Here is a 25,677-nt window from a genome sequence, read left to right on the forward strand (position 1 = left end):
GCGAGCCAATGGTATTAGCGAAATTTCACAAGACACAAGTTACCAGTTAGAAGTAGTTAAATAAACTCTCTTACGTGACAGCAATTAATTTGACGATAAAAGAATTTAGATCTTGCGATTAAATTTTACAAATTGCGAGGTGGTAATTTCGGTGCGAAAAGAGTAGAATTCTATTTATTCGAGCGTAGCAAGCGATACATACGTATAACCAGGATTCGCATGATAGAAGTTCAAATAAATGTATTCGATTTGCGAGTTTATTTAATCGACCGTAAATAAAGATTTCGTTCCAACGAATACAGTTCCACTGCGTGTATATGACTATGATTACCAATTTCAATGTGACGTCAAGAAGAAAGAAAGCAAAGGTCGAGAATATTCTGAGAACGAATGTTCGCATAGGCGATAGATTTAGCGGATCCATTTCGAGAAATTAAATTCTGCTCGTACGTGGCAATCTCATTAAATTCCAAAGGAACAAACTTACGCTTCTACGCCAGTGAAAAGCGTGGCAGAGGTGATGGTGTAACATGCTACCGGTACGGGTCCCTGGGTGCCCGAAATGAGAAAGAATCGACCCCAGACAGAAGGGTGGGTTGCTACTCTGCGTTCTGTAAGGTATATGCCGACCAAGAAGTAAGGGTTCACCTCGGGGAGCGCTTTCCAAGTGGCAGTTCCTCGAAGGAAGCGATGACCTGCAAGCCGGCTAGGACCAGCTTCGAGGTGGAAAAAGCCTAAAACTTGCTCTCCGGCGCTGAAAAACCTTAATTATATATTTATAAAGAAAAGTCGATATGTATGGCGGGCACGTTCCGTATTCAACGACCCGTATCCGTGTCGTACTCGTAGAAAACATTTTTGGTACGGTTAGGTTAATAGAATATTTCTTAAAGGTACGTCATATTTATTGAATGCGGTACATTGTAATTTATTTACAATTTATATTACATATAAATGATCGGATTTCCAACGAGGTATTGTTTCGGTCTTTTTTGAAATTATAAAACTTGCAACAAACGTATTATTTTTTCCCGAAGAATTCAATCTGTTAACCGCTTTACCGATTCGATGATATTTTTAGAGCAAATCTACTTCTTTCAAGATACAATGAACGTTAATTCGAAAAGCCCAAACAAACAAAATTACAATGCGAAGGGAGAAAAGAAAAATGACACTTGGAAAACATATCGTAGAGAAATTCTATCGGTTAACAACTACCTTTATCCTGCTAAAATGCTGGCATCTCCCCTAACAAAAAATAAAAGTGTCAACAGCAACATTCGAAACACGCTAGAAACAGTGGACCAAGTAATCCAATATCAGGAAGAGCAAACAGTCGACCAAAAACAAGGTGGAAAAGGTATTTCAATAACCGCGCAAACAAATCGAAAGAAACGGCCTCTCGGTTATACATGGAGTGACGCCGGTGGTACAAAGGAATGGAAGAGCGCGGTGGGAGTAGAGGCGGTAATAGTAGTCGAAGTCGATGCTTAGTCGTACCAAAAAGAGACAGAGGCTGGCCGATGGTACGGAACGTGTATATGTTAAAAGGTGGGAGGGATAGGAAACGTGCACAGAATGTGTCGTGCCAGCCGCAAAATGCTCCGTCACGCAACTGTGTTGCACGCTGGGCCGCAACACACAAGAAACTGCCGGTTTGTCCACACATCCACGTAGATTTATCCGCTCGTCCCTTGTGTACCTACACATGTATCCGTGTGTCGAGGTGTGTACGACGTATACCGTGTACACAAGAGTATCTCCGTGGCGGTAGCTATCTACTCGCCATGGGCAACGCCACTTCGCGTGATCCCGAGGGACCTCGCACCCCTTTTCCACCTTAGAGTTTCTGCACGCCGTCCACACCAGCCTTTCCCAACGTCAGATAAACCGCTTATTTTATTCATAAATCCACAACGTGAAATCAATATTGCATCACTATGTGCACGTTCCAAGATGTAGACGTGGAAACGTATACAAGGATATAGAGGGAAGAGAGAGAGAGAGAGAGAGGAGTATCTGCAATATGTTCGTCTCCCTGACGAAGATCAGAGAATGCGGGCGATGGACGTTTAACTCAAACCCTCGGACTATATCTCTCTTGCTATATGCGTCTGTCGCTCTTCCTCGGCCTGTCTGTGCCTCTGTGATCCAACCCACGTCGATTCCCGGCTCGCTTCCCACTCTCTCCCTCATCATACCTAACGTGGTGGAATGTGGGATGAAATTAGTCCTTAGCCCCCGTCTGATGCGATGGAACGCGGTGTCCGCCCTGTGACGGGATGTCCACGGTCAGACGATGGTATGCCAGTATGTGCCGAAGTGCAGAAACGCATCTTCCCGGTGATATAAATGTCATCACGAGCGAGGGAGGTGCTTTGACAGAATACCGTGCGGACAGAAGAGGGGCCGAACTTGTCGCAGACACATTGACGCGCGCCGATTATAGCTTTTCCCATTGCCGTCGCGTCACATACGTACGTTGAAAGGTTCGCGTATGGGAAAGCGGAAGGATCCACGTCGAAAATGTTCCCCTCGTGAACCATTCGTTCGAAGCACGTCCCGTTGCGAAACATCGCACCGTGTCGCGTGCTGCTGCTTTTTGGTTTGGGTTAAGTTCAAATGTCTTTGGCTTAGGTGCCGGAAAGACCTAAAGTCTGACCAAGCAAGAGTCAGAAATTGCTGTACGACCGACGAATCGTCCCGGCGATTCGTTGAAACTTTCCTCGATGCTGTTCGAGAGTTGAACAAAGTTGGAGTGTCCCCGAGTGACGTATATGTTCCTAATGATCTAAGTTGAAGGTATCTAGGACACTGGGGTGAGAGGGAAAGGGGAAAGAAATAGAGAGAGAGGAAATGCCACGTTCTCTCGCGAGGCTGAAACGACAGAACTCAAAGGTTAGGCCGAAGTACGAAATTGTCCTGGTCTTTAACCAAGGTTTCCACGGTTACAGGTAATACAGGGTAACACGAACACGTATTTGGAGTCCAAGCACGAGCTGGAGCCGCCTCTGTGGGCGAGCAAGATCCGTTTTCTGCCCTACAGCCATCACACGCGGACGGTTTGCATGCGGGTCGAGCTCTACGGATGTTACTGGAGCGGTAAGCTGTTTGCACTCTCCAATTTTCGTTGAACTTGCCGCCGCTTAGAATACTCACTGGACTGTCCATTAACCCTTATGCCATTGCCGTGTGCGCAAATTTGCTTTTCAGAATCTTGCTTGTACAATTATCCCTTTCTTCCTTTGATGAACCAACATCGAATTAAACGTTTAACCAAACGGAAAGGTACACACCAAGTAACATAGACCTACTACTGTGTCTTGCACGTTTGCAACGCGTGCGAGTCCAATTAATTGTGAATTCAAACGCCTTCGGGTATTTTGCCAGACTTGCATCGACTTCGCGCGCTCTCTCTCTCTCTCTCTCTCTCTCTCTCTTTCTCTCTCTCTCTCTCTCTCTCTCTTCCTTTCTTGCACGCGCGCGGGCGTATGTCAATGATTGTCATAATAAAAAAAACTGCAAATTTCTACGTTCAAGCTAAATCTTAATCAACCAACGATGTTGCTTCGGATAAAATATCCTTTTAGTTTCAACGTTTAATTGAAAACGTCCATTATTCCTCGTATCATTTTCCATCGTACATATTCCGTTAATTACATTCACGCGGTATCAAAAAATTAACATCTACGGATTGTACATTCATTAAAATATCGGTACACGTATTTGTGTATCATTAATCTTTGTTCCTTTCACTGCATTGTCGAAACTCCTAACGTATCCCGTATCGTGTTTCTATACGATCATAACGATGTCAGCCGACAGAGTCGAAGCTTTTACACGAGTCATTAAAAGGTGGAGGATGACCATTCAGCAGTGACTTTACACCTTGACCTCCTGATCGCAGATGGCGTAGTATCCTATTCGATGCCGCAAGGTGATAAAAGGGGTAATGGATGGGAATTCTTCGATGCCACCTACGATGGACACTGGGACGGAGAGCTACGACGTGGACTGGGCCAGCTGACAGACGGCAGGACGGGTCCTGATAACTTCAAACTGGGATACTACGATAACGATCGCACGCAGGGATGGGTTGGATGGAGAAACGATACACGTGGACAACCGGTCGAGATCAAGTTCGAATTCGACAAGGTTAGAGAGTTCTCGGCCATCCACATCTACTGCAACAATCAGTTCACCAAGGATGTTCAGGTGAGTGTTTTACTGATCGTTGAATTCTTCATTCGTTAATCGTCTCAGAGCGTAGTAGTAAAACTTGGGGCCAGTTTTATCGAAAACGAATATCTTTGTCGTTTAGTTAATTAACGATATTTATTAAAGTACAATATCGTGTACATGTAACATCGAGCGTGAGAGATTTGAGAAACAACATCGTGTTTCATTCGCAATCTTCTATCACTTAATTTTGCATTATTAAATCACCCAAAGTTTTGTGGTTATGACGGAGAATTTCAAAAGTTTGTATAATATTCTTTTTATAAGTTGCTCTCTTAGATTGTACAATCTTACGAACTTCTATAGAATTACGATAATGTACTCTGTACGAACTGTACAAATTTTTTCTCATCGCCGACTGTATATAGCGAACCTCCGCAAGAATCTATTATTCTAACACATTTTCCATACCTCGCAGTATTTCTCTGCTCGCCTTAATTACCTCCAAGTTATTTCAAGATGGCAATTTAACGCGATTACGAAAAGGTCGTTGCCTCTGACCCTCGGCGCGACGTGAATCTTTAACGAAATTCCACACGTAAAAGCGTTGGGAAACATCATTCGATGGTTGAAATAAAAGATCCGAAATAAAATTCCACGGTACCTTTATAAATCGTGGATCTCGGTAAAATAAAGATAAAGTGGGAATTAAGAAGGAACAGGTTTTACGTCTAATTACGTATCCACGCCCTTGTCGCCAGCGTAAACACACAGAAAGCGAAATCGTTTACCCTCGCTTTGGCGACGTTATTCCTGCAACCCCCGTAAGGAATGCGCAAGCAGCGCACGATCAACAGGCTCACCATCCACAGTTGTTCGAGATCCTTTTACCGTTAGCTCGCTTTAGCTTGGTCGTTTCGGAGCGTCTCTTCCTTCTCCGTATCCCCCCACGGTTGATCGAATATTCCACTCGACGCTTTATCAGTCAGACGCCGGCTGAATATAAATACAATTTGAAACGGTAATTCCTGTAGTTGGGTATCTTCGAAGCGTGCCTTATTGGCTAGATCGCGCGATATTGCTTAAAAGCAGCAATAATCGGGACACGTGATCTCTGTTATTAAACAGCCCAGCGACTTACTTTCATCATCGGCGATCTAGCTTTCATTAGCATATGCTTTTAAGCCGAACGCATTAACGCTCGAATTCGCTCCCCTTTCGCTTTCAACGTTGGTATCGTGAATCTTTATGCTTCTCTGCCGGTCATTCGATTTAACAAAAATGATCCACTTGCATAAATAGGAATTATGTTAGGTTGTTACATGAAAATGCCAGATAAATTATCTATATCTACTGCACAGGATCTGTGAGAAGACCAGTGTCGTTCGATACTTCTTTCGAGTTTTAACCTATTTCCTATAGTCTATATAATAAATAATTCTTAATGACAAAGTGGTATTACTATGGTAGTATGATTCCGTTAGGTGATTATACATTACGAATACTCCTTTTAACGAAAAATAAAGAACGTTTCCTCTTATTACATTTATATTCACTGCCAAGCATACGACTGAATCAGAATGAATCATACATGCTGCGAGACAGCCTGTATATAAAAATTCCACTACGTTACATTTGCTAACAACGTTACGAACGATCGTCGTTGGGAAAGAGCAGAGTAACGATATGACTGTTACTAATTCATTCCCACTTCAAAATGCCATGAATTCGAGACGAGCTCGAGTCAAGGAAAGTTTCGCTTTAATTCCCCCGTGCTTCGTTAATTACAAAAATACGCCAGGCATTACACGCATGCCGGACGGTATTATAGTGTGTTCACGCGAGCCTCGATTCTGACGCTTCCTCCTGTCCCATCTTTTTTTTTTTTTTCTTTTTTGGTCCCGTAAAATTAATGTAAATTCGCAAATCTAATTCCAACGCGCGCGTGCGCGAACAGAAAAACGCTATCGCCGGTCGTTTGAGAGCGCGGAAGAAACATTGCCGCGTGTCGTTCGTTACGGTTATAATCGAATGCGTGACGACGAACCGGAAATGAGTTGGCGAACTCGTGTTATTCGTGACATTCTTCGTCGCTTGGCCAATAATTCGATCCCTTGTACAATTTCCGTTTCGCTGCGATTTCGCGACCCTTCCGCGTCGTCCGAGTTAAGTTCGATAATATAATGCAAATACGTCCGCCACTCGATCTGTTCGCCTCTCTCTTTCAACCCCCACGGCTCCACGCCACCCTCTGCATTGATACGGACACGATAGCGGCGGACGCATGCGACTCGAATGCGAAATCGGTCCGACAATGGAATTATTTCCGCCCGCGGAATAAAATTCACGATTACCATGCACAAAGAGATCAAAACTGCAGATTTATCCGATTCGACGAATCGTTGCTGACCCAGCGATTTGTCACCGGTATATCTATACCCAGAAGGATAATGTAACTCTTAAAGACAATGGTCGTAAAAGCTTTAATGTTTATTGATAACGAAGAGAATAATCGAAGGATTTGGAGCAGACAACTATATTTAACCCTGCTATGTTCCATTTGTATTTCAATCTTGTTCTGATTTTAGCAAACAGAAAGAATTTGTAACGTTTAAAACCGTGTTTGACATAAAATTGAGACGAGAAATCGTGCGCGCTAATGAAAATGCTTCCTTCGTATTCTGCCCAAATCGAATGTATCTTTTAACGTTAGAAAGATGTAATCGGGTCGAAAATAACCGATAAAACGTGACAGGATTAAATCGTAACTGTTGAAATATTCAAACGTGTAAAAGCTTATTAGTAACGCGTATTAGTTGACTATCAATTTGTAGCACGTTCCGCAAAATGATTTGATTTCGATCGATGTCGAGTTGGTTTTTGTTGGTTTCCTCAAATTACTAGAAAGTGGATCTGTTTTCAATTTTGATTTTCATATGCCTGTATATTACGTATGCCTGAGTTTCAAATATTTAAAAGTTGAGAAACTGACGATGAATATCTAGAATTAACTCCGCGCACATCATGGATAATCTAACTGATATAAGCGAAGTCTTTTGAGAGAAGATAGAATAGGGACAGAGAATGGGGAAAAGCAAGAAAAGAAGAAGGAAAGAAATAGTATAATAGGAAAGATAATAGGGACGAGAAAGTAGGGAATAAGAGGAGAAAAAGAACAGAAACCTAAGAATCGAAGAGAGAGAGAAGGAAAGAAAAAGGAAGGAAAGAAAGTAAACCCCCGATACCTATCTTTGCTAGCACCTCGCTAACCGATTCTAAATCTCTTTTGCCAAAAGTCAATCAAGACTCTTTTGCCCGTAAACCGTCTATATCTCGTCGGAGCTTTTTACCACTTCCTAACCGAGTAAAAAAGTCAAAGAAGCGTCGCTTATACAATCTTCGAGTTTCTACGGCAAGGCATTTTCGCGCGGCAGTAACGAAATCACGTTCCATGGAACGCGTACAACATTCTTATATAGAATTAATTATTTTCGCGTAATTAAATTTCTCCCCTATATACAACTTATATACAACCTTCCCGCCAGAGACAATCGATAGCATGCCAAACGATAAATAATCAAAAATGTTTCATTTATCTCGTTTCGCCACTTTCTGAAATAACATAGCGGCTTTGATATGAAAATAATTTATCGTACGCAAAAGCAACGCGCGAGCAAACACATCGCAATTAATATCGGAATCTTTTTCTTCGAAACGATAAACGCGAACACATTCTCACTGCCGTTAACATCGCTGTGCTACGATAACGCAAATACTTGAAACGGCAATAACACACCGGTAGAGCGCGTTTGCCAAGCCACGCAATCCACAGGGTGCTCGTCGCAAATCCGCTTTAACTCGCGCGGCTGTTTTGCTCGTCGGCGTAGCGCATTTAAAGATTTGGTAGCGCGTGCGATGAAATATGCATGGACGATTATTGAACAGTATGTACTATAAATGGGGAGTGGCCGAATTTTGATTCGGATAAAAGCGTTCCGGGTATTTCGTGTATTTCGTAAGCGACAGGGTGCGTGGGTGGCCGAGGGTGCCCCGGGCATGTTCGACTTTCAATCAATAAGGCTAAATCATACAATGTTAATCGAACATCGGTCGTATTCTCGCTCATCAAAAAATCATTTTCAATAATTGTTACCGTGATTATCTGACAACGGTCGTTCGTGTTCGCAACGGTGTATCTCCGTGTGCAACGTTGATAACCAGCTTGATGAACTTTAAAAATTTCATACGACGTCACGCTCATGAATACATTGACGCGGAGCATTTTGTCCGAATAAATAACACCGTTTAATTGAAACGTTCGATCTCCGCAACTCGGGGCCACGCTGTTCGACAGGCGCGCACCACCGACCAACACAGGAAGAGACTATATTTTCGGTATCAGCGATTTCACGCGCGCGGCCACGGTGAAGCTGACGATATTTTATTCAGCCATGACCAGTGGGACAGGTGGGGATAGGGTTGGGTAGAGGAAAAATCATCGGGACATTTCGACAGGGCTTGGCTGGCGTGCACGGCCCACGTTTTTCAAGGCAATTAATGCCGAAGATCGACAAACTGAGCGAACCGGAGAACGAACAAAATAGAGAGAGAGAGAGAGAGAGGGGAAGGGTAGAAAAAAAAATTCCCGCCTGCAGGAAAAGCGCGTTCACCGCGGAACGCAAATACGCGCGGCGGCGAACACCGGCGAGCGAAAAACGCGTTTGCGTTCCGATTCGACGTGTTGCGATCGTGGGAGAGCGGTCTTCCTCTGAACGACCACGGTAAGCGCTTTTTCGCCGTTCGACCGCGGAACGCGTGCAATTGAAACGAACCTGGGGGCAGCGGTATATACGTGACGTGTTCGCGAGACCGTCAAAACGGATGGATAAAAATTACGCGTACGAAATTCTTCACTTATCCCGGTCGCTAGCGTACGCAAATATGCATGCTCACGGGCCATCACGAATATTGTAAAAGAATGAGAGAAAATAGAAACAGAGACAGAAGGAGAGAGAGAGAGAGAGAGGGAGAGAATACTGTAACAAGCGCGTATAATAAACTATGAACGGGAGGACGCTCTTTGACGCGGCAGCCCTCTGATACCGCCATGTCGGTGCCCTCTTGGTGGTCGAGCCTGGAAACAGAAGCACTCGAACACCCGATCGTCCTCCAGATTCCCTTCCGCGTCGCCAGGTTTTATATACAGAGTGACCCCGTCTACCGGCGTAGTTTCGCAAGCTCATAAACCGGAACCCCTCGCACAATGGCTGTGTCGGGGCTTTGCCCGTGGCGCATCTTTGATATCCAAATAACATTTTCCCCTTCGACGGAACCAACCAACGAAACACGCCGCCTACGGGCGATAATAGACTGCGATACGAAACGCTATTCTCCTCCCACGCGTTTAAAAAAGCCCTGACGAGCGGCGTTTTGCCCGGCGTTGCCAAAAGGGGCGGGCCTCTCCCGTTCGGGACAAAAAGGAGACGTCGCGTCGCCGTCGTCGTCTTTAAAGACGACAAGAAATTAGCTGCGAACGAACTGCGAAAGGAGCCGCTAACTTTCTAATTATTACGGCACTTTTTGGCTTGCAAACACGTAGTTTCTTTTCGGAGACTGTAGGTTCGTATATACCCGAGATGGAATTTTTCTTGTGAAACAATGTACTTGCCGAAGGATTCTAGATATGTACGCGTTGCAGTACGAGAGATCGTTCGCGCGAACTTTTACTCGGCTCCCTGGAACTGCAACTTGATGCAATCGAGTCTCTTTGAAGCGCAAGGACAGTTTGAAAAAAGCAAGATAGGCGCGCAGACTTGTAGATGAAATACGTGTGCTTTCGATGAGTTTAGTCTTAAATGTTGCAGACTTGTGGAAGAAAAATAATTGTGAGTTGGACAAGTTGTTGGGGGTGTACGGTCGAATTTCCTGACTTGGTATTTTCTCGAGTGCGTGTTTCGAGGAATTAGAAAGTACAATCTTTAGTTTATAATTAGTCACATCGGACTAACAGCTATAAAATAACAAAACCCATTGGGTTTAAGGAAAGGAAAAGGACTGCCAATTGCAAAAACATTCCGCGTCATTGAGTTTTTTTTCTTTCTTTACTATGTTATAAACTTCCCTGTTCCTTAATCCTTCCATTGCATATCTGAGATTGCACTTTGCGTAGCGGCTCACAAGAATCATAAAATTTTCTCGCACATTTGTATTATAAGCGAATCGAATCCAATGACCTCATAGTCGTGCTCTAGTTGGATCATGGGATCGTCTGGATATAAACCCGGAACAATGGGATTTATTTGACATTACCGTGATAGTATCCCGGTTCCATGGCATACTATAGCTACTATGGGACCTACCTGAGGCCTTCCACGATATACGCCCGGACTTACAGGATTCAGCTAGAATCATCCCAAATCCGTGGACTCTGACAGTCTCTGTGGTCAAACGCATCAAACTTACTAGCAACCATTTAAAAAAAATCACTTCAAATTCTTCTGATCCGACAAAAATCATTTCAAACTCGTTAGATTTAACAAAATTATGGCAGAATTAGTTCTACCAGTCCTGTGATATTTTCTAATTCGAGTGACCCAGAACTAGCAGGTAACAAATCTTAGAACTACCATAATTCCAGCTAAAACTCATGCATCCATGATTGTGCTCGCCATAGCCTGTTAAATGTCATGAGTTCTAAGAAATACTCTTAGCTGTCTTCTGATCAGTCCAAGATGATCTTACATGTTTCTTACAACTCTCTGTTTGATCAGGTATAGTAGTAGAAATTAGCTCACGTTTTCATTCTACACAAAAACTTATAGACTTATCTAGCTTCTCTCTCGCTGAATGGTAATAAAATCCAGCCACGTGAATTTTCATTATCGAAACGACGAATCGATATCAAGTGCTGCAGACAAAATCCTCTGATCGTAGATCAACATCGGTTGTCTAGTTGCACAAGTTGGAAGTAACGACACCGGGATATCGTTAAACGCGTGATACCTTGAGTCATAGAATTTCATTCGAAGTTCGAGGAGTAGATCATTTTAACGCGTTTGCCCCGATATTGATTGATGCACATAAACGAGATGGCGGCATCCGGTTTGATAGAAGTTGACGAAATCTCGAACATAAGTAACGAGATCACTTTGTAATTTTCTTGTATACGCGGAGAGATGTTTGGCGTAGCAATTTAATAAACGTAACGACCGAGACGTCTGCGAGTCGATTTACTTATTCCTTCTTCGTCGAAGAGAAGGAAACGAAAACGAGCAAACTCGACAAGCTGATAAGATCTTTCACTGCGTTTCTGACAGTGTGCAAATACTTTTCCTTGGTCGTGTAAGGACCGAAACCCGGTCTACTTTGCCGCCGGTTCACCGTTCCGGCTTGTCAAAGTGCATAAATTTCCGTGATTGCATCCTCTACCGGGTCTCGATGCAACGGTTCTTCGCCCCCTTCAGGTCCCAGGCTGCTCTCGTGTCAATTTTGTTTACGAATGCTCTTTCCTACGGACTCCATTTCAATTTCACCGGTGGGTGCGTTCCCTTTGACGGTCACGAATGGAAGCGAGCGCCGTCTATTCCGCATAATACATAAGACTCGACGACCGGCTAATAGGCGAAATGAGCCGCGTTGCACTGACCAAGCCTGCCGGCTATTTTCACGCGAACCGAATCGAATCCGGCTCTGCATGATTTTTTAAAAAAGTCCGAGCTCTCGCTTTGCAAAATGTAACGAAACGTCGAGTCGACTAATTAAAAGCACCATCCAGTTTCGTCTGTCAAATCATCTCGTTAAATTACACGTAGGCCACTGGATCTACGTACGTAGATGGAGAAAGCATGAAAGAACCGACGAATCGATACGATGACGAGATAGAAGGAAAAGTCCGTGCATGAACGAAAGATTAGAACGTTTTAAAACGTTTATACACGCTGCTACGTTGTACTCGAATCGTCGATAGAATGAAATAATGTTGCTCTTTGAGCGTAAGGCTCTCTGTTTGCGCGAGAACTGCAGATACGTTTCAACGAAATCATTTTCCCGGTCCAGAGGAAAAAAGAGCCGTTCGCCGGGCCAGGCTTCTCCATTTTTCTTCGTTGAACCGTACTGTAAAAAAGAGATTTACTTCCAGATCAGTTATTGCGCTTCATCCGGTATATTATATCGGATAAGCCGTGCGCGGCTTCCGTCTCTCTGCATCTGACTCCTGGCGCGGTCGCGCGCGTTCTCTACCCGCACACATTCACACAGCTTTTCCTCGCTTGTCTCTCGTCGAGCTTCGATTGAATACACGCCCGGTGTCGACGGACCTTCGCCACCGAAATCCACCCCGAAGAGACGACAAGGGTGAAGCAAACGAGTTTTATGACGATCCACCAGCAGGGAACCACCAGGCAAAGCGACGGATACAGGAACATCGATATCGATAGCGGCGGGATAAACGCCTCGTTCTCTTTCTCGTTTCTCTGTCTATCTCCGTCCGTCTCTATGCCGTCATTGGGATATCGTTTCCGACTCCCATCGGACCTGAAACGAATCTTTCGTAATTGGATTTACATGACGCGAATTACGATAACGAAATCTTCGGGAACCGATTCGACGACGAATCCGTTCCAGATGTTGCCCCGCGGTTGTGACAATCGCATTATCGACTTTCGGCTCGTACGCCACCGCAACGCCGCGCCGGCTGAAAGCAAGTTTTCCTTCCACGGGTAATTCGATAGCCCGTAAAACAGCGAATAGTAGTTTTTCCATGGTCTTTCGTTCGAATTGAAATTTCAAGGATTTCTTTTTTTTTTTACGGAACTCGTTTCACCTTTTGAGGTCTTACGTACGTATGTTTATAGCTGTTGGTTCAAAGTACGGTTTTACCATTTATACCGATACAATGGGAAAGCACATTGTTAATTTCCTAGAAGCGATTTTCAACAGGTCTACGTCAGACACATGCGTCTGGATCGTCTTCAGTTGGTGACTAATATATGTACATATGCAAATAAGCGTTAAACTGTCGCGGTAGAATCGACAAGTCGCAAACCAACACGTTACCGTACACTCGTACGCTCATAACGTTCTAGTCGGTGAAAACGATTTAACGAGTAAATTAGAAAATTTTCTACGGTTTACGTAACAAACAGCATCGATGGCATATATCGCGTGTAATATTGAAGACGAATTAAAAATTTAACCGATGTAACCTATGATCGAAAAATATGTATATCCCTTTCGTAATATCAATCCTCGTATCGTAGTAAGAAGATAGTAATCCTTACAAACTGACAATTCCAAATTCACATCGCGCGTGCTCCATACAAAGTTCGAGCTCGTTATACACGAAATGTCTCAAATAACTCGTTTCAAACCTCGTAACATGTAAATTTCAGCTGCTGACCTATTTTAAAACCTCGTTTCACAAGTTGCGCCAAGTATACCCGTATTATTCGACAATATTTTTTTACCCGGAAATTAACAAAATTTCCAATTATCGTTCGTGTCTCTCGATCCAGAGCGATTCGCATTATTATCCACTTTGGATTTCACCGCTCGACAGGCTGCACCGTCGAAAATTCAATTTGTCCTCTTTCGCTCGTTATTTTGTTTTTCCTTTCTTCTTTTTTTCTATTTTTCTTTTTTACTTGACATTTTTGTCAACGTGAAATTCGATGGTGGCTGCAGTTTTTATTCCTTTCGATAGCTTCAATTTTCATCTTCCACGCGACGTTTTTTACGTGCGCTTTCATAGCAAAGCAAAAAAAAAAAGAAAGAAGAGCGAGATAGAAAAAATATAGAGGGGGAAAGGAAAAAAAGAGGGAGAGAGGGAGAGACGGGGAACAAAAAACGGACGAGATGGATCGTAAAATACTCAAATCCCGTGACGACCGGCAAGATCATACGAACGTAGCGCCGATACAACGCTGGCTAAGTAAAGCCTTTTGCGACCTCGGATAATATCCCTGATTTATGATCAGATCATATACCCTATCGAACTTCAGGGACGTATTAAACTTTTATAACGTTCTCAAAAGTCATACGACTTTCGTTTTGCCTCTTCGTTCTATCTCTTCCTCTGTTTCTTCCGCGCCGGAGGATCGTATTTTACTTTGTTCCTAAATCTTCTTCGGCGAAGAGCGGGTTTTCACGTCGGCTCTATCCATCAACGTCCCACTTCGTCTACGTCTGTTTTATTTCGTCTATACGCCGGCTTATTTAGGTTTCCGATGTATTTTAAGGCCACCTCGATCAATCTCTCCTGGTTACCGCCACTTTGATAGAAATGGATCTTTGTTTCGCTCCGTTCTCTTCTAATATGCAGATACTTTGTTTCTGAACTTCGATCCAGAGGATAAAATAGACGAGCATTCTTCCTATCGAATGAAACTTGGATCGTCAGATCGTTGAAGTTTGGTCAATTCTTCTTTAGAAGAATTTTTCAATCTCGTAAGATGTCTACGTATCCGAAATAAAAATCTAAAAAATATTTCAATATTCAAGTTACAGATCTGATCAACCGCCGTTTTAACTACAATAGCCGATCCCACCATCTCCAATTTCTTCTCTTTTCAAATCTTTTGACCTTCCTCTGTCAGACTCGCGCTGTATTCATTCAGTTCTAACTTATTGTTAGATTTCTATGTTACTTCTTATTGGATCGTAAATCATAAATCGCAAATAGGAAAGATTCGACCAAGAACGCCTCAAAATTTCATATTATATCGCGCCCCAAACCTAAACCACCCGAGGTTGCGTGTCTCCAATATCTTCACGTGTCTGTTTACGTGTCTCAGAGCTGTTTCCTATTGGCACGAAGAGTTATATTCCACTTCTATTATCGTACAAAGACCACGGATCTTCTCCCTCAGAAAATTTCTTCCTCTCTCTCTCTCTCTCTCTCTGTTATTCTTTCTCCTATCTCAACTGACAAAAAATTATACTTTATTTTTCAGATATTTTCCCAAGTCGACATACTGTTCAGTATCGGTGGCAAATATTACACGGGCGAGCCAATAACATATACCTACATGGAGGACAAGATCTTCGAATCATCTAGAAACATCACCATCAAGCTCCATCATCGAGTCGGCAAGTACGTGAAGTTGAGGCTTCACTTCTCCGACAGATGGATCATGATCAGCGAAGTGACCTTCGATTCCGGTAAGCGAGCAAAATTCCTCATGTTCGAACAATCGTGCGCCAGTCGACGTGAAAATATTGGGATTCGCGGCTCCCTCTCGAAAGAACAAGCACACGAAACACGCGATCCCCGCGGTATGATATATCGCACAATCTTCATCGAAACATTTCTCGTTCCCCGGTCTGAAGTGTCGAGCGATAAAACGTACAGTACCCGTAGTACGTTCACGCATGTACATATATATATATATATACGTATATACATATAGGTTTATATCAGCGTTCGTTCCCCGGGTCTGAGGATAAAAACGTATCGCAGGATAAAAACAATAGCTAAGGAAGAAAGTCCTGTCACGCGTCGTACTGCCGCCGCGGCGAAAACTTAAAACGAAAAATTTCTGCTTGTGACGCAAAATCGTTTTTGCGGCGCCCAGACTTTTGGTCGTGAACGCCGTAGGGAGAAGGAACGCACAAACGGTATTTCTTTTTGTAATTCCAGTCGTTTCATTCGGATTTGACGTGACTCGTAGTCTGCCGGGGCTCGCAGGCTCCGCGATTCCGCGCTCAACCCTCTTTCCACTCCCACCGATTTTCCACCCCGTACACACCAATCTGACAGACCAGCCAGCGACTGTCAATCATCGAGGAATAAAACCAGGCTCGTGTGTATATAAATTGATACACGGTAATTGACAACGGCTTATTATATATCTGTCAGTCAAACGATTTCGATTAAGTCGTACACACGCTGTCCATAGACAGAAAGAAAGAAAAAAGGAAAGATAACAGGTGGATAAGTTCTCATGCAGAAGGATGGATCGCAAATCGAACCTCGCTTCACTGCCGCTTCTGTTGCTCGTTGCTTGTTTTATTATCCTTTGCCCTGTTTTTTTTTCTTCCTTTCCTTTTCTCTTTCCCGCTAGCGCTCCATATTTTTCTTCCACGCGAATGAAAACCAGGTCTGCCTTCGGTATATACGGACAGGTCAACGTAGCTGTTTCAATAGAAATCAAGTTGTCCGGACGAAGACAGCAGAAATAACGACACGAATGTTAGACAGGTTAAAGCGTTTTATCAACGAGACGATATAAAATCGCGAACGTACGAATAACGGAGTGTCCTCGATCCTCTCGACCGAATACAGCTTCCGTACGATTTAACGCGGCATTCGATGGAAATCGTCTCGTTGCGTTGAGTTTAGCCGCGTTTACAGAATATTCTGTCTTCCGTATTGTATAAAGAGGATTTATAATAGAAACACGAGGTTGTCCAGGATCGTGAAATACGAAGCAGATCTTTCATTTTAAAGCGCGATATAAGAGCTAAGATTTTAATAAATATCCACAAAATTTTTGTGCGAATCGAGAATTGCAAATCACGATATTCGGCGAACAAGTTCACCCGAGTTTTAGGCGTTGAAATACTAAGCGTACGGTTTGATAAATTTTCTGAAAATGTTTGTTAAATTTAATAATTGGGAATCGAGAATTGTAGTGTCTAGTCGATCGAAACAAATTCTTTAGATTTAATGCGTATTCGAGATACTCGTACATAATAATATTTGAAAAAGATTCTGGAAAATGTTTGTCGGATTCAAAGATCTCGAATCGACGTCTCTGTGGATAAGGTTCTCCATCGAGTTAGCGGTAAAAATTGACGGTAGCCTCGACTGTGAGTCCTTGTCCCGTTTCGTTCGCGTCTTTCGAATTAGTTCATTTTTCCGTGCGATTAAATCGACGAACGGCCCGGTTCGGCGCAGTCACGGGAAAAGAAATCCAATTAATTCGAAGATGATGTACAAACCGGCGGATAGAAGAAGGAAGAAAAACGAGAAGCAACCGAGGGCAGAGAAAAATCTAAAGGGAGAAGAAAGAAGGGATTAAACAAGCTTTGGCGTTCGTTGAAAAAGGTACCGGAACAACAAGAATGAAACGCGCTAAAACTCTCCTCGTTTCCAGCGAGCGGCCATGGTTCTGTGAAGAAAAATTCTTTGTTATCCGTAGCGGAGGGATTAAACGCAACGGTGCTCGAGTCACCGAACAATTGAACAGAAGAGTCTGCCCTCCTCGTATAAACCGTGTCACGAAACTCGACTTCCGAGCTTTATCATTTAACCCAAGAGCATTTCTAAATAGACCTCAAAGACGCTCTTCGAGCGGAAGAATCGATGAATGAAAAGAGAATCAGCCAACGATCGAGGCAACGTTAAATGCGCTGGTTTTCGTAGAACCACGTGTGAAATCAAGTTACATGTGTATGCGCTACGCGTACATAGAACACCGTGTAATCTGTTTTTCCTTCTTTCTTCTTAAATTAAACGCGGCAAAACGCGTCGCATCGAAGATAACGCGTCACAAACCGAGACCACGAAGGAACAGCGCTGAAAGAAGACTTAACATTATACAAGGTATTCGTGGCACAAAGGGTCCTTTGTCAGCGAGATTTGCCCACCTAACAACAGGTTCATAAAGTGGGCATGAAACTCTTCCAGGCTACGTTCCGCCGTCCGCTGTTTTTCCATCTCAAAGGATGTACATGGAACTGTACGGCGGACAATTTTCCCGTCGAGCAAATAGCGGTTGGAAAGCGGTTGGCTGAGACGTAGACTCAAGCGAAATACGGGATCGTTGAATCGATAAGGTCGTATATCTGAAGTATATAATAATATTCGAAGAGGATATTAAATATTTATGTATAGAAAATCGAGATCTGAAAAGAAACTTTCATAACCGTGGCACAGAAAATATTCCATCGAGGAAGATCGTCAAGGTGTTATACGACCTAATAAAGGATTGGTCATTATATCAGAATTTTCTGAGGATAATAAATGATCCGAGAGAAAAGTACCATTGGGAAGGGAACCCTTCTTAATCGTGTTCTATCATTTCACGAGATCTCCGGAAGGAATCCTAATCGAAATCGTGTTTTTACACAGGTAAACGAATCGGCCGGCAACATCGACGAAACAAATCCGAAACGATTCATCGATTGAAAGGATAAGGCTTTTGTAGGAGCCTCGAAACAGAAGCTTCTGCAACGGGCTGTTGCTAATGACGCGTCAGCTCGACTACTTTATTTAGACAAGTTTGCCACCCTATCGGGAACAACCCTTTTACTCGGTGCACCCTTTTCGAAATCGACCCCTCCTCTAGACAGATAATTTCATACGGATCTCATTCGCGTGCTCTGCGTGAAATTCATGCTCGTTGATCCAGCAGCAGCCGCTCATTTATTTCGGAAGAAAAGGATCGTAGGGCGAAAGGGGGATAGAAAGCAGGAAATAGCAGTCGAAGAAAAATGACCCGGGTCTAACGGCACACCCTACAAATGTGACCACCGTGTGACTGATGTCCACGAATAATTCCTGTCCGCGAAATGGGAAATCGTTCTCGGTGCGGGAACGCTTGTCGCTGGAAATTGATTATGTAAGCGTCACGGAGAACCTCCAAGAAGATCGATAATTGTATTTTCGACTTTAAAGTCACAAATTTATACGAGACATTACCCTTATAAAATAGATTTAGTCCGTTTCACCGTTAACAACTTTCAACCGACATTTTCATCGGATTCTCTCACCTCCAGTGAAGCTTAACGAAAACATCGATGCTTTGGAATAACGATGAACAGCGTTGGAAACGATGGAAAGAAAAGGCCAAGGTGCTCGAAAGAAAGAGACGAATCGCCTGGAACGTGGCAATCGAGTTTCGCGAGTCCTTGGAACAACCTCGCGTCGCGCGACGCCTCGTCGATGGCAAAAGGGATTCGTTAAAAAGTTTATCGACAGTTCCTGCCCGTTTATTTCCTCGCAATTTCTTTGAATACAATCGTTCGATCCACTTTTAAAGCACGTCCACGATAAGCAAGAGAGAGAGAGAGAGGAGAAAGGAAGAATAATAAGAAAAAAACAAGGGAATACTATAATGGATGTACCCGGTCAGATTCTTTCAGCTCTTCCTCGTTCCATTTTTCGCGAAGGTCCTGCAGGGATTTCTACGCTGCTTCTTCTTGTTCTCCTCTACGAGAAACGTAATTGGACAGGGAAATACGAGAAGCTGGGTCGTGGATCGCCTTGCCAGGTGGAGGAGCTCTGCCCCCTTTTCTTCTCCGCCTCTCCGGTTACCGGTGGCTGCCGTAAAAATGATTCACCGTCGAGGATCGCTCATCCCATTCTGTTCCTTAAATATTCAAAATATCGTGTCCCAGCGCTGATATATCGCGAGCATTTTCCTGGCACGCCGGCCGGGTTCTTGTGCTCCGCTTCCGTGTTATCGGCCCCCGGAAACCGCCTCCGGCGAGTGTCTACTCTAAAGACTCTACGCCGGATACTCGATTATTAATTGACAGAGAGGAACGTAACTGGCCCGCGAAAAATTCCCTTAAACTTATCTCGTTAATAATCCCATTACCGGGACACCGCTGGTACGCCTGGCTCCGAGATTAAGTCACTCGGATCCATGGGAAAACCTTACAAACAGGGGGACGAAATTAATCGCGAGTCACCCCGTTCGAGAACTTTGTTAGCTGTTCCGCGTTAAATTTGTACCGTGTCACATTGTTCCAGTTACGCTTCTTATTTTTTTACTCGCGATTTCTCCCAAGACGAAACATCACGGAGAAAAAGGAGATTAACGTTAGAAACGCTAGAGTTTCCTTTTTCTGCTGTCTCGTGTCTTACAAATTATGGATAGACAAGGATTTGCCGTTATTTTAAACGAACGCAAGAGAAAAGCAAGTTCGACTAATCAATCGATGGATCAAAATGGTAAAGAATACCAAAACTTACTAATCTGCGATTAATGTAATACTTTATTGTTCGATAAATATGCGGATTTAAAGGTGGAAACTGAAACGATAAGCCGAGAATAGGAAAATCGTTGGACAATAGACGCGATATCGGGCAATAAATAATGGTAAAACGAGGGGTGGATGTATTAAGGCAACGATTGGCGGCGACGTCTGACGTGCTCCAAGCACCGGAAGCATCCTTTCGCCAGACAATCCCACGGTGGCCGATTCACAATGGCCGTCGTTCGATTAAGCGGCCTCGCTCTCTGTGCTTGAAAATGAGGTCGAACACGAAGGCCGAGAAACGAAGTTCGCGGCTCCATTTCCGTTTCCAACGGTAAATCAAAGCGCTTTTAAAATTGTTGAGCCTTCCTTTCCCCTTGCCTCTCTGCCTCTCTTTTTCCTATTTCTTCGCGAGGAAACCGCGTCGCAAGATCAAGGAGCGCATTAGTTGCATTTGACGTAGAGCGTCAGCTGCGTGTGCACGCTGCACGTGCAACCGTCTTTGCACCGTCTCTCGTTGTCCTTGTCGTGGCTGTAACGTGCCTGTTGCACGGACCACGCAAAAGTAGAGACGAAACGAAGGGTACAAAGAAACAGCGAGGAAAAAGAAAGAAGGGAAAGATACGAAAGCGTAGCGCGAGGAAATCGCGGGACGTAAGAACGAGGTCTCTTACCGGACTCCTCTTTTCGTCTCCCTTTCTACTTCCATTGATTTTATTTTCATTCCTGTTCGAAGAAAGGCATCCCGTAGCATCTCTCGGTGCACGATGATTTATACGCGGAAGATCCACCTACGTAAGTTATGGCCCACCCTTGTCGCAATCGCGCAGCATCCTGATCCAATCGTAAATCTGACTACCACTGTACTCTCGAAGTGTGTATGCAGCCACGGGAGGACGGCTCTGTTATTGTTTTGATGGCGAAATAATCACGGGTCTAGAGAGAGCCCGCTATAATTAAACGGGAATTCGGTATCGAGGCAGGCCGAAGGAGCCACTTGGAAAATATTTAGTCGAGCTACGGTAATGTATAGCTGCCTCTGACTCTATTTCCAGTTCGCAATTTCCTTCGTTTTTGGTCCGCTGAATCTGCACCGCGTATTTCGTCGACGTAGATTGAACATTGTTTTAGTAATGGTCGTTCGGACCTGAGATATGAAAGCAAGTGATCGTTTGTCCGCTTCCACGTATCGAACGTGTACTTGCTTGATGATATTATTTGGTGTATTGATACAGCGATATAGTAATCTTTGTGGCTGGTTGGAATGTTTTACGACCATTTGCCTGAAAAAATGAATGTCAGATAACGGAAAGAAACCTTCTGTTAGGGAAACAACGTTTTATAACAGAAACCTGGAAGATTCGAGTCATTTGTTGCTATTTACAAGTTGCTTCTTAAGAACTGCAGATCTGAAAGACACTCTAAGCCTCGAATGGTATCAATCAAAATCGATACTCATCGCATTTCATATTTGACGTAGCAACGAGAAACAGCGTGGCTGGTGAATACCTGAACACGAAATACCAAAACGATTTCTCAGCAAGAGCTGCATAACTAGCACGGCATGTATTTAATAAATCAATTTCACAAATCACGCACGAATCATCATCTTGACTGATCGTCGCGAATAAGAATAAGCCAGACTCGACTGCACGTAATTCAAATACCATAGATCGCAGTGTATGAAACGTTATCTTATTTCTTTGACGTTTTACGTACTAATTCGAATAAGAAAAAAGTCGGTCGCGTTAATCGCAAGACAGACGCAACAATTCAACGTGTACGTGGACGCGCAACGAGGATAACGAGCACACCGGATAAAGAATTTAATTGAAAACTCAATTTCGATTATGATACTCGAAGTCCTTTGCACACGCGCAACCGTGACAAGAATTTAATTGTTGCGTAAAAATAGGAGCACTGCTTAACACGTTGTTCGGCGCGACGTTGTCCGGCAGGCTTTTTAATTTAAATCGCGCTCGAAGTATCAATCGACACGGTTAACACTCTTGCGTGCGCGCATGTCCCCTATGGAAGCAACCTCCGCCATAGAATCGCATTTCCTGCTCTGTACAGCAATCGCTTCTTCTAAAGTGGAGAGGGCACCCGATGGAAACCAGAAATTCGTTTTTCAATCATCTCGGCTCTCAGCCACCAACGATCAATTGTACAGAGGGATTATATGGCTACAATTATTCGAGTACCAATCAATCTGCGAACAATGCATCGTTTTTCTAAGAGCCGCAATCGTTGGTTTACGAAAATTGCTCTTCGATCACCTTTGCCCTTGTCAAATCCATCTTTATCGTCTGCCAGATCCATTTTCATCGAATTACCACCGTACAGCTACAGTGTTTGTACGGTACAGCTTGAATCGTTGTCACTTCATTTACGAATATTTTATTTTATAGTAATAAAGGGAACAACTGATCGAAAAGCAACTTTATCCTTTTACATATTTTTCCTTGCATTTACTTCCAAGCCTACTACAAGCCGATTAATTTTAGTTTCCGATAGACATACTTTTATCTAGTAGCAACACGACAATGATAACAAATACGATATTCGTTTTTGATGTTCAAAGAATTATTAAGGTATTGAAGAATTTTTAGATAGTTGAACGAATGAAAGAAGTATTCGTGTAATCTGCAAATTTTTATCTATAAGCATACATAGCTTGATAGAACGTATTGATAAATGTGATTTACAGAGAGGTAAACATAAAATACTTACATGAGTCAGAGTTGATCCGCTTTTGCCCATCCAAGAGTTAATTAAAACCGGTCAACATAGTCTGTTGTAACCACACAATTTCTACGAGTAGAACCATATTTACCGATTCACAGAAACCATTCCGCTCGAAACGGTGAACAGTGGTATGAAAACCTCGTTCTTCAACCACCTTGGTTCTCGTCAGCAGCACCTGCAACCCCACTGGTTTGCATCGCATGCATACTCATTACCGTTAGATTACCAGCGTGCCCGTAACTATGGCTGCTGAACGGAACGAGAAACAGACAGAAAGAGAAAGAGAGAAAGAGAGAGAGAGAGAAGCAAACCTGACGCACTGTACCACCTGACGGTGTGGCCTTCGCGAGACAAAACCTCTTTTCACAGTTAACCCCCTGGGCCACGCAAAGAATGTTTAATATCAGATTTCATACGGGATGCACGGGAAACGGTAGACGGTTTGTCGGAGGCGACAGGAGAGGGCAGAACGCTTGCCAGACCATGTAAAAGCCGATATCAAACGCGACGACAGCTTTGTTTCGTGCGGTATAATCCTGCCAGGAACCCACGGAATACGGGTTTGCTCGTTGGCGCGAGTGGAAAAAGCTTGGTGAATCGAGATAGAGAAGGCTTCACCTGTGAAACCTCGGTGAACCTCGCTACCCACTTCTGCGAGTCAATCTTCCGTCCTTTCCTTTTTTTCTTCTTTTCCTTTATCACGCCGTTAACCTCGAACCGTTTTTGCTGCTCCGCCCGACGGCCCCGCTACGTCGCACGAATGTCTGGCAAGATCTTATTTAACGAAACAAACCGCGGAGATAGAATTCAGCAGCGAGCTAGGGCTGGAAAAAAAAATTTTCCCCACAATGAGACGAGAGAGAGAAATAGCAAGTTTTATCAATAGCCCGTTTTAATTAATTAGCGCCGCGCGCCATTTCGTTAATTTCACGGTAATCTTCCCGCTGAATCATACGGGACGTTCTTAATATAGAAAGTAACTCGTTTCGGAATATACGTTTCTGTTCATAAGTCACTGAATATTTGTTGACATTACGTAATTTCAACGTAGTAAAGATTATTCGATAATGCAAAATCGTGCATATTTTAATTTGACTAACTTATTATTTAACTAATTTAATTTAACTACAGAGAAACTTTTTCTTCTCGACGCGTAGGTCCCGCGTTTGGCAATTGGGCGGCAGAAACTAATTTCGTACAACCCGCGCAACCGTCTTTTCGCGGTGCTTGAATTATTCGAGCGTCGTGCGACCGAGATAAAGGGACCACGAGTTAACCAGCGAGAAACACGTGTGTGTCGCGTCTCGTGTCGAAAAAATTCGCTCAAGACTCGTACGCCGCGTTTAGTTGCTTGTGACAGCGTGTAACGTGGTTCTGTCGCCCCTTTCGCGACAAAACAGCTTGTTGGAATATTTTTCTTCCGACAATTTCCCTCTTTCAAGACGAAATTTCGTCGTTTCTCGAATTCTAGAGTAGCCGACGAATATTAAAAATCTCTCCTCGGGGATACGAAAATGAAATATACCTACAGCTGAGGAACGAAGCGGTAATCGGACAATCGAATCACTCAATGCCGTTGTAATAAAGCAAATGGAGAACTTGACGGTATACTACGCGCTTTTTTTCATCAAAACGCATATAGGTTGATTATGCGGTCTATATGCGCTCAAGTATCTTCCTTCCGTTTAATGATTCCGCGTTTACCCGTTGGTTCGTACGATAATGTTTTTCTGCCCCAAATGCTCGCGGCCGACGAACCTCTGTAGTAGGCGCTACATTACGCATGGTGTAATCCCATAGAAAAGATAAACCCCTTTCCCCTGAACTCTCTCGGAGCGAACGGGATTTTCATACCACGGAACACGAAGGAGATAAAATAACGTTGAAGCAAAATGTTGCTCCATTTTCCCGATATTTTTAGTGCCTTGGTTTTGTATAATTTCCACGATAATATCGGATAGCGAACGAGAAACTCGTTTAATTTCATAGTCGTCGAACCACGAGTAACCCTGTGCCGGTGATTGTTTTCACGCAGACGTGGCTCACGGTAACTTCACGCCAGAGGAAGCACCGACAACCGAGTCACCTATTCAGAGCGACGTCTTCGTGGAGAAAAACGGTGCTGCGGAGGGTGAACTTCCGGTCTCGACTGCGAAGCACGACGACCCGACGTACATGGCGGTCGTGATCGGCGTGCTAACCGCCGTGATCCTTCTGCTCGCCGTTGCGATATTTCTCATCGTCTCCAGGCACAGGCAACGAAAGTGTTTCGCCAGTCCTATGACTGGAAAGGCACCATCCCATCTTGGATCTACCTGCGCTACGGTCGAGAAAGGAGCCGCACTCATGGCGTACACTTTGGAGGATGATGAAAGGTATTCGATGAATGAAGATTATACGATCGGAGGCAAAAGTAAGTGGACAGCTAATAGAAATAGATATCAACGAAGTTTTGTTTAGTACGGCTTGTTTACGCATAAATACAAATATTGATTTTAATTATACATGTACTATAAGAATATATAATGGATGAAAATAAACTGCACGGTACTGGTATTAATCCGATTAAACTTCAGCAATCTTCCATTATCTGTCCATTTATTTTTATCTTCGACTTTATTAAAAAACTACAAAGCGAAATTTAAAAATTTTAGACGTTTCTTTGATTGGAGGGCGATTTGTAGAAGAACAAATTTTGATAGGCTCATGGGAAATTTGTAGGTTCAAAGATGCATAGAATACACGTAATATGTAAAAATGTATTTAATATTTAATAGGTAAAACAATTTTCTATCTACATTTAGGTAAATTTGATTCGGTTAGATT

General features: G+C 43.5%; 1 protein-coding gene across 1 annotated transcript in view; it reads left to right on the top strand.

Annotated features, from left to right (window-relative positions):
- The window catches only part of LOC138184321 (discoidin domain-containing receptor 2), a 155,361-nt gene that overhangs the window by 104,245 nt on the left and 25,439 nt on the right, over positions 1-25,677 (top strand). Inside the window, exons 5-8 of the mRNA XM_069122187.1 lie at positions 2,955-3,102; positions 3,908-4,215; positions 15,129-15,336; positions 24,887-25,226. Of these exons, the coding sequence (XP_068978288.1) occupies positions 2,955-3,102; positions 3,908-4,215; positions 15,129-15,336; positions 24,887-25,226 (1,004 nt within the window). The remainder of the gene's footprint in view (positions 1-2,954; positions 3,103-3,907; positions 4,216-15,128; positions 15,337-24,886; positions 25,227-25,677) is intronic.

Source organism: Bombus flavifrons, chromosome 1 (genome assembly GCF_040668555.2).
Source record: "Bombus flavifrons isolate JBK064 chromosome 1, iyBomFlav1_principal, whole genome shotgun sequence".
In the NCBI taxonomy this organism is placed as follows: Eukaryota; Metazoa; Arthropoda; class Insecta; order Hymenoptera; family Apidae; genus Bombus; species Bombus flavifrons.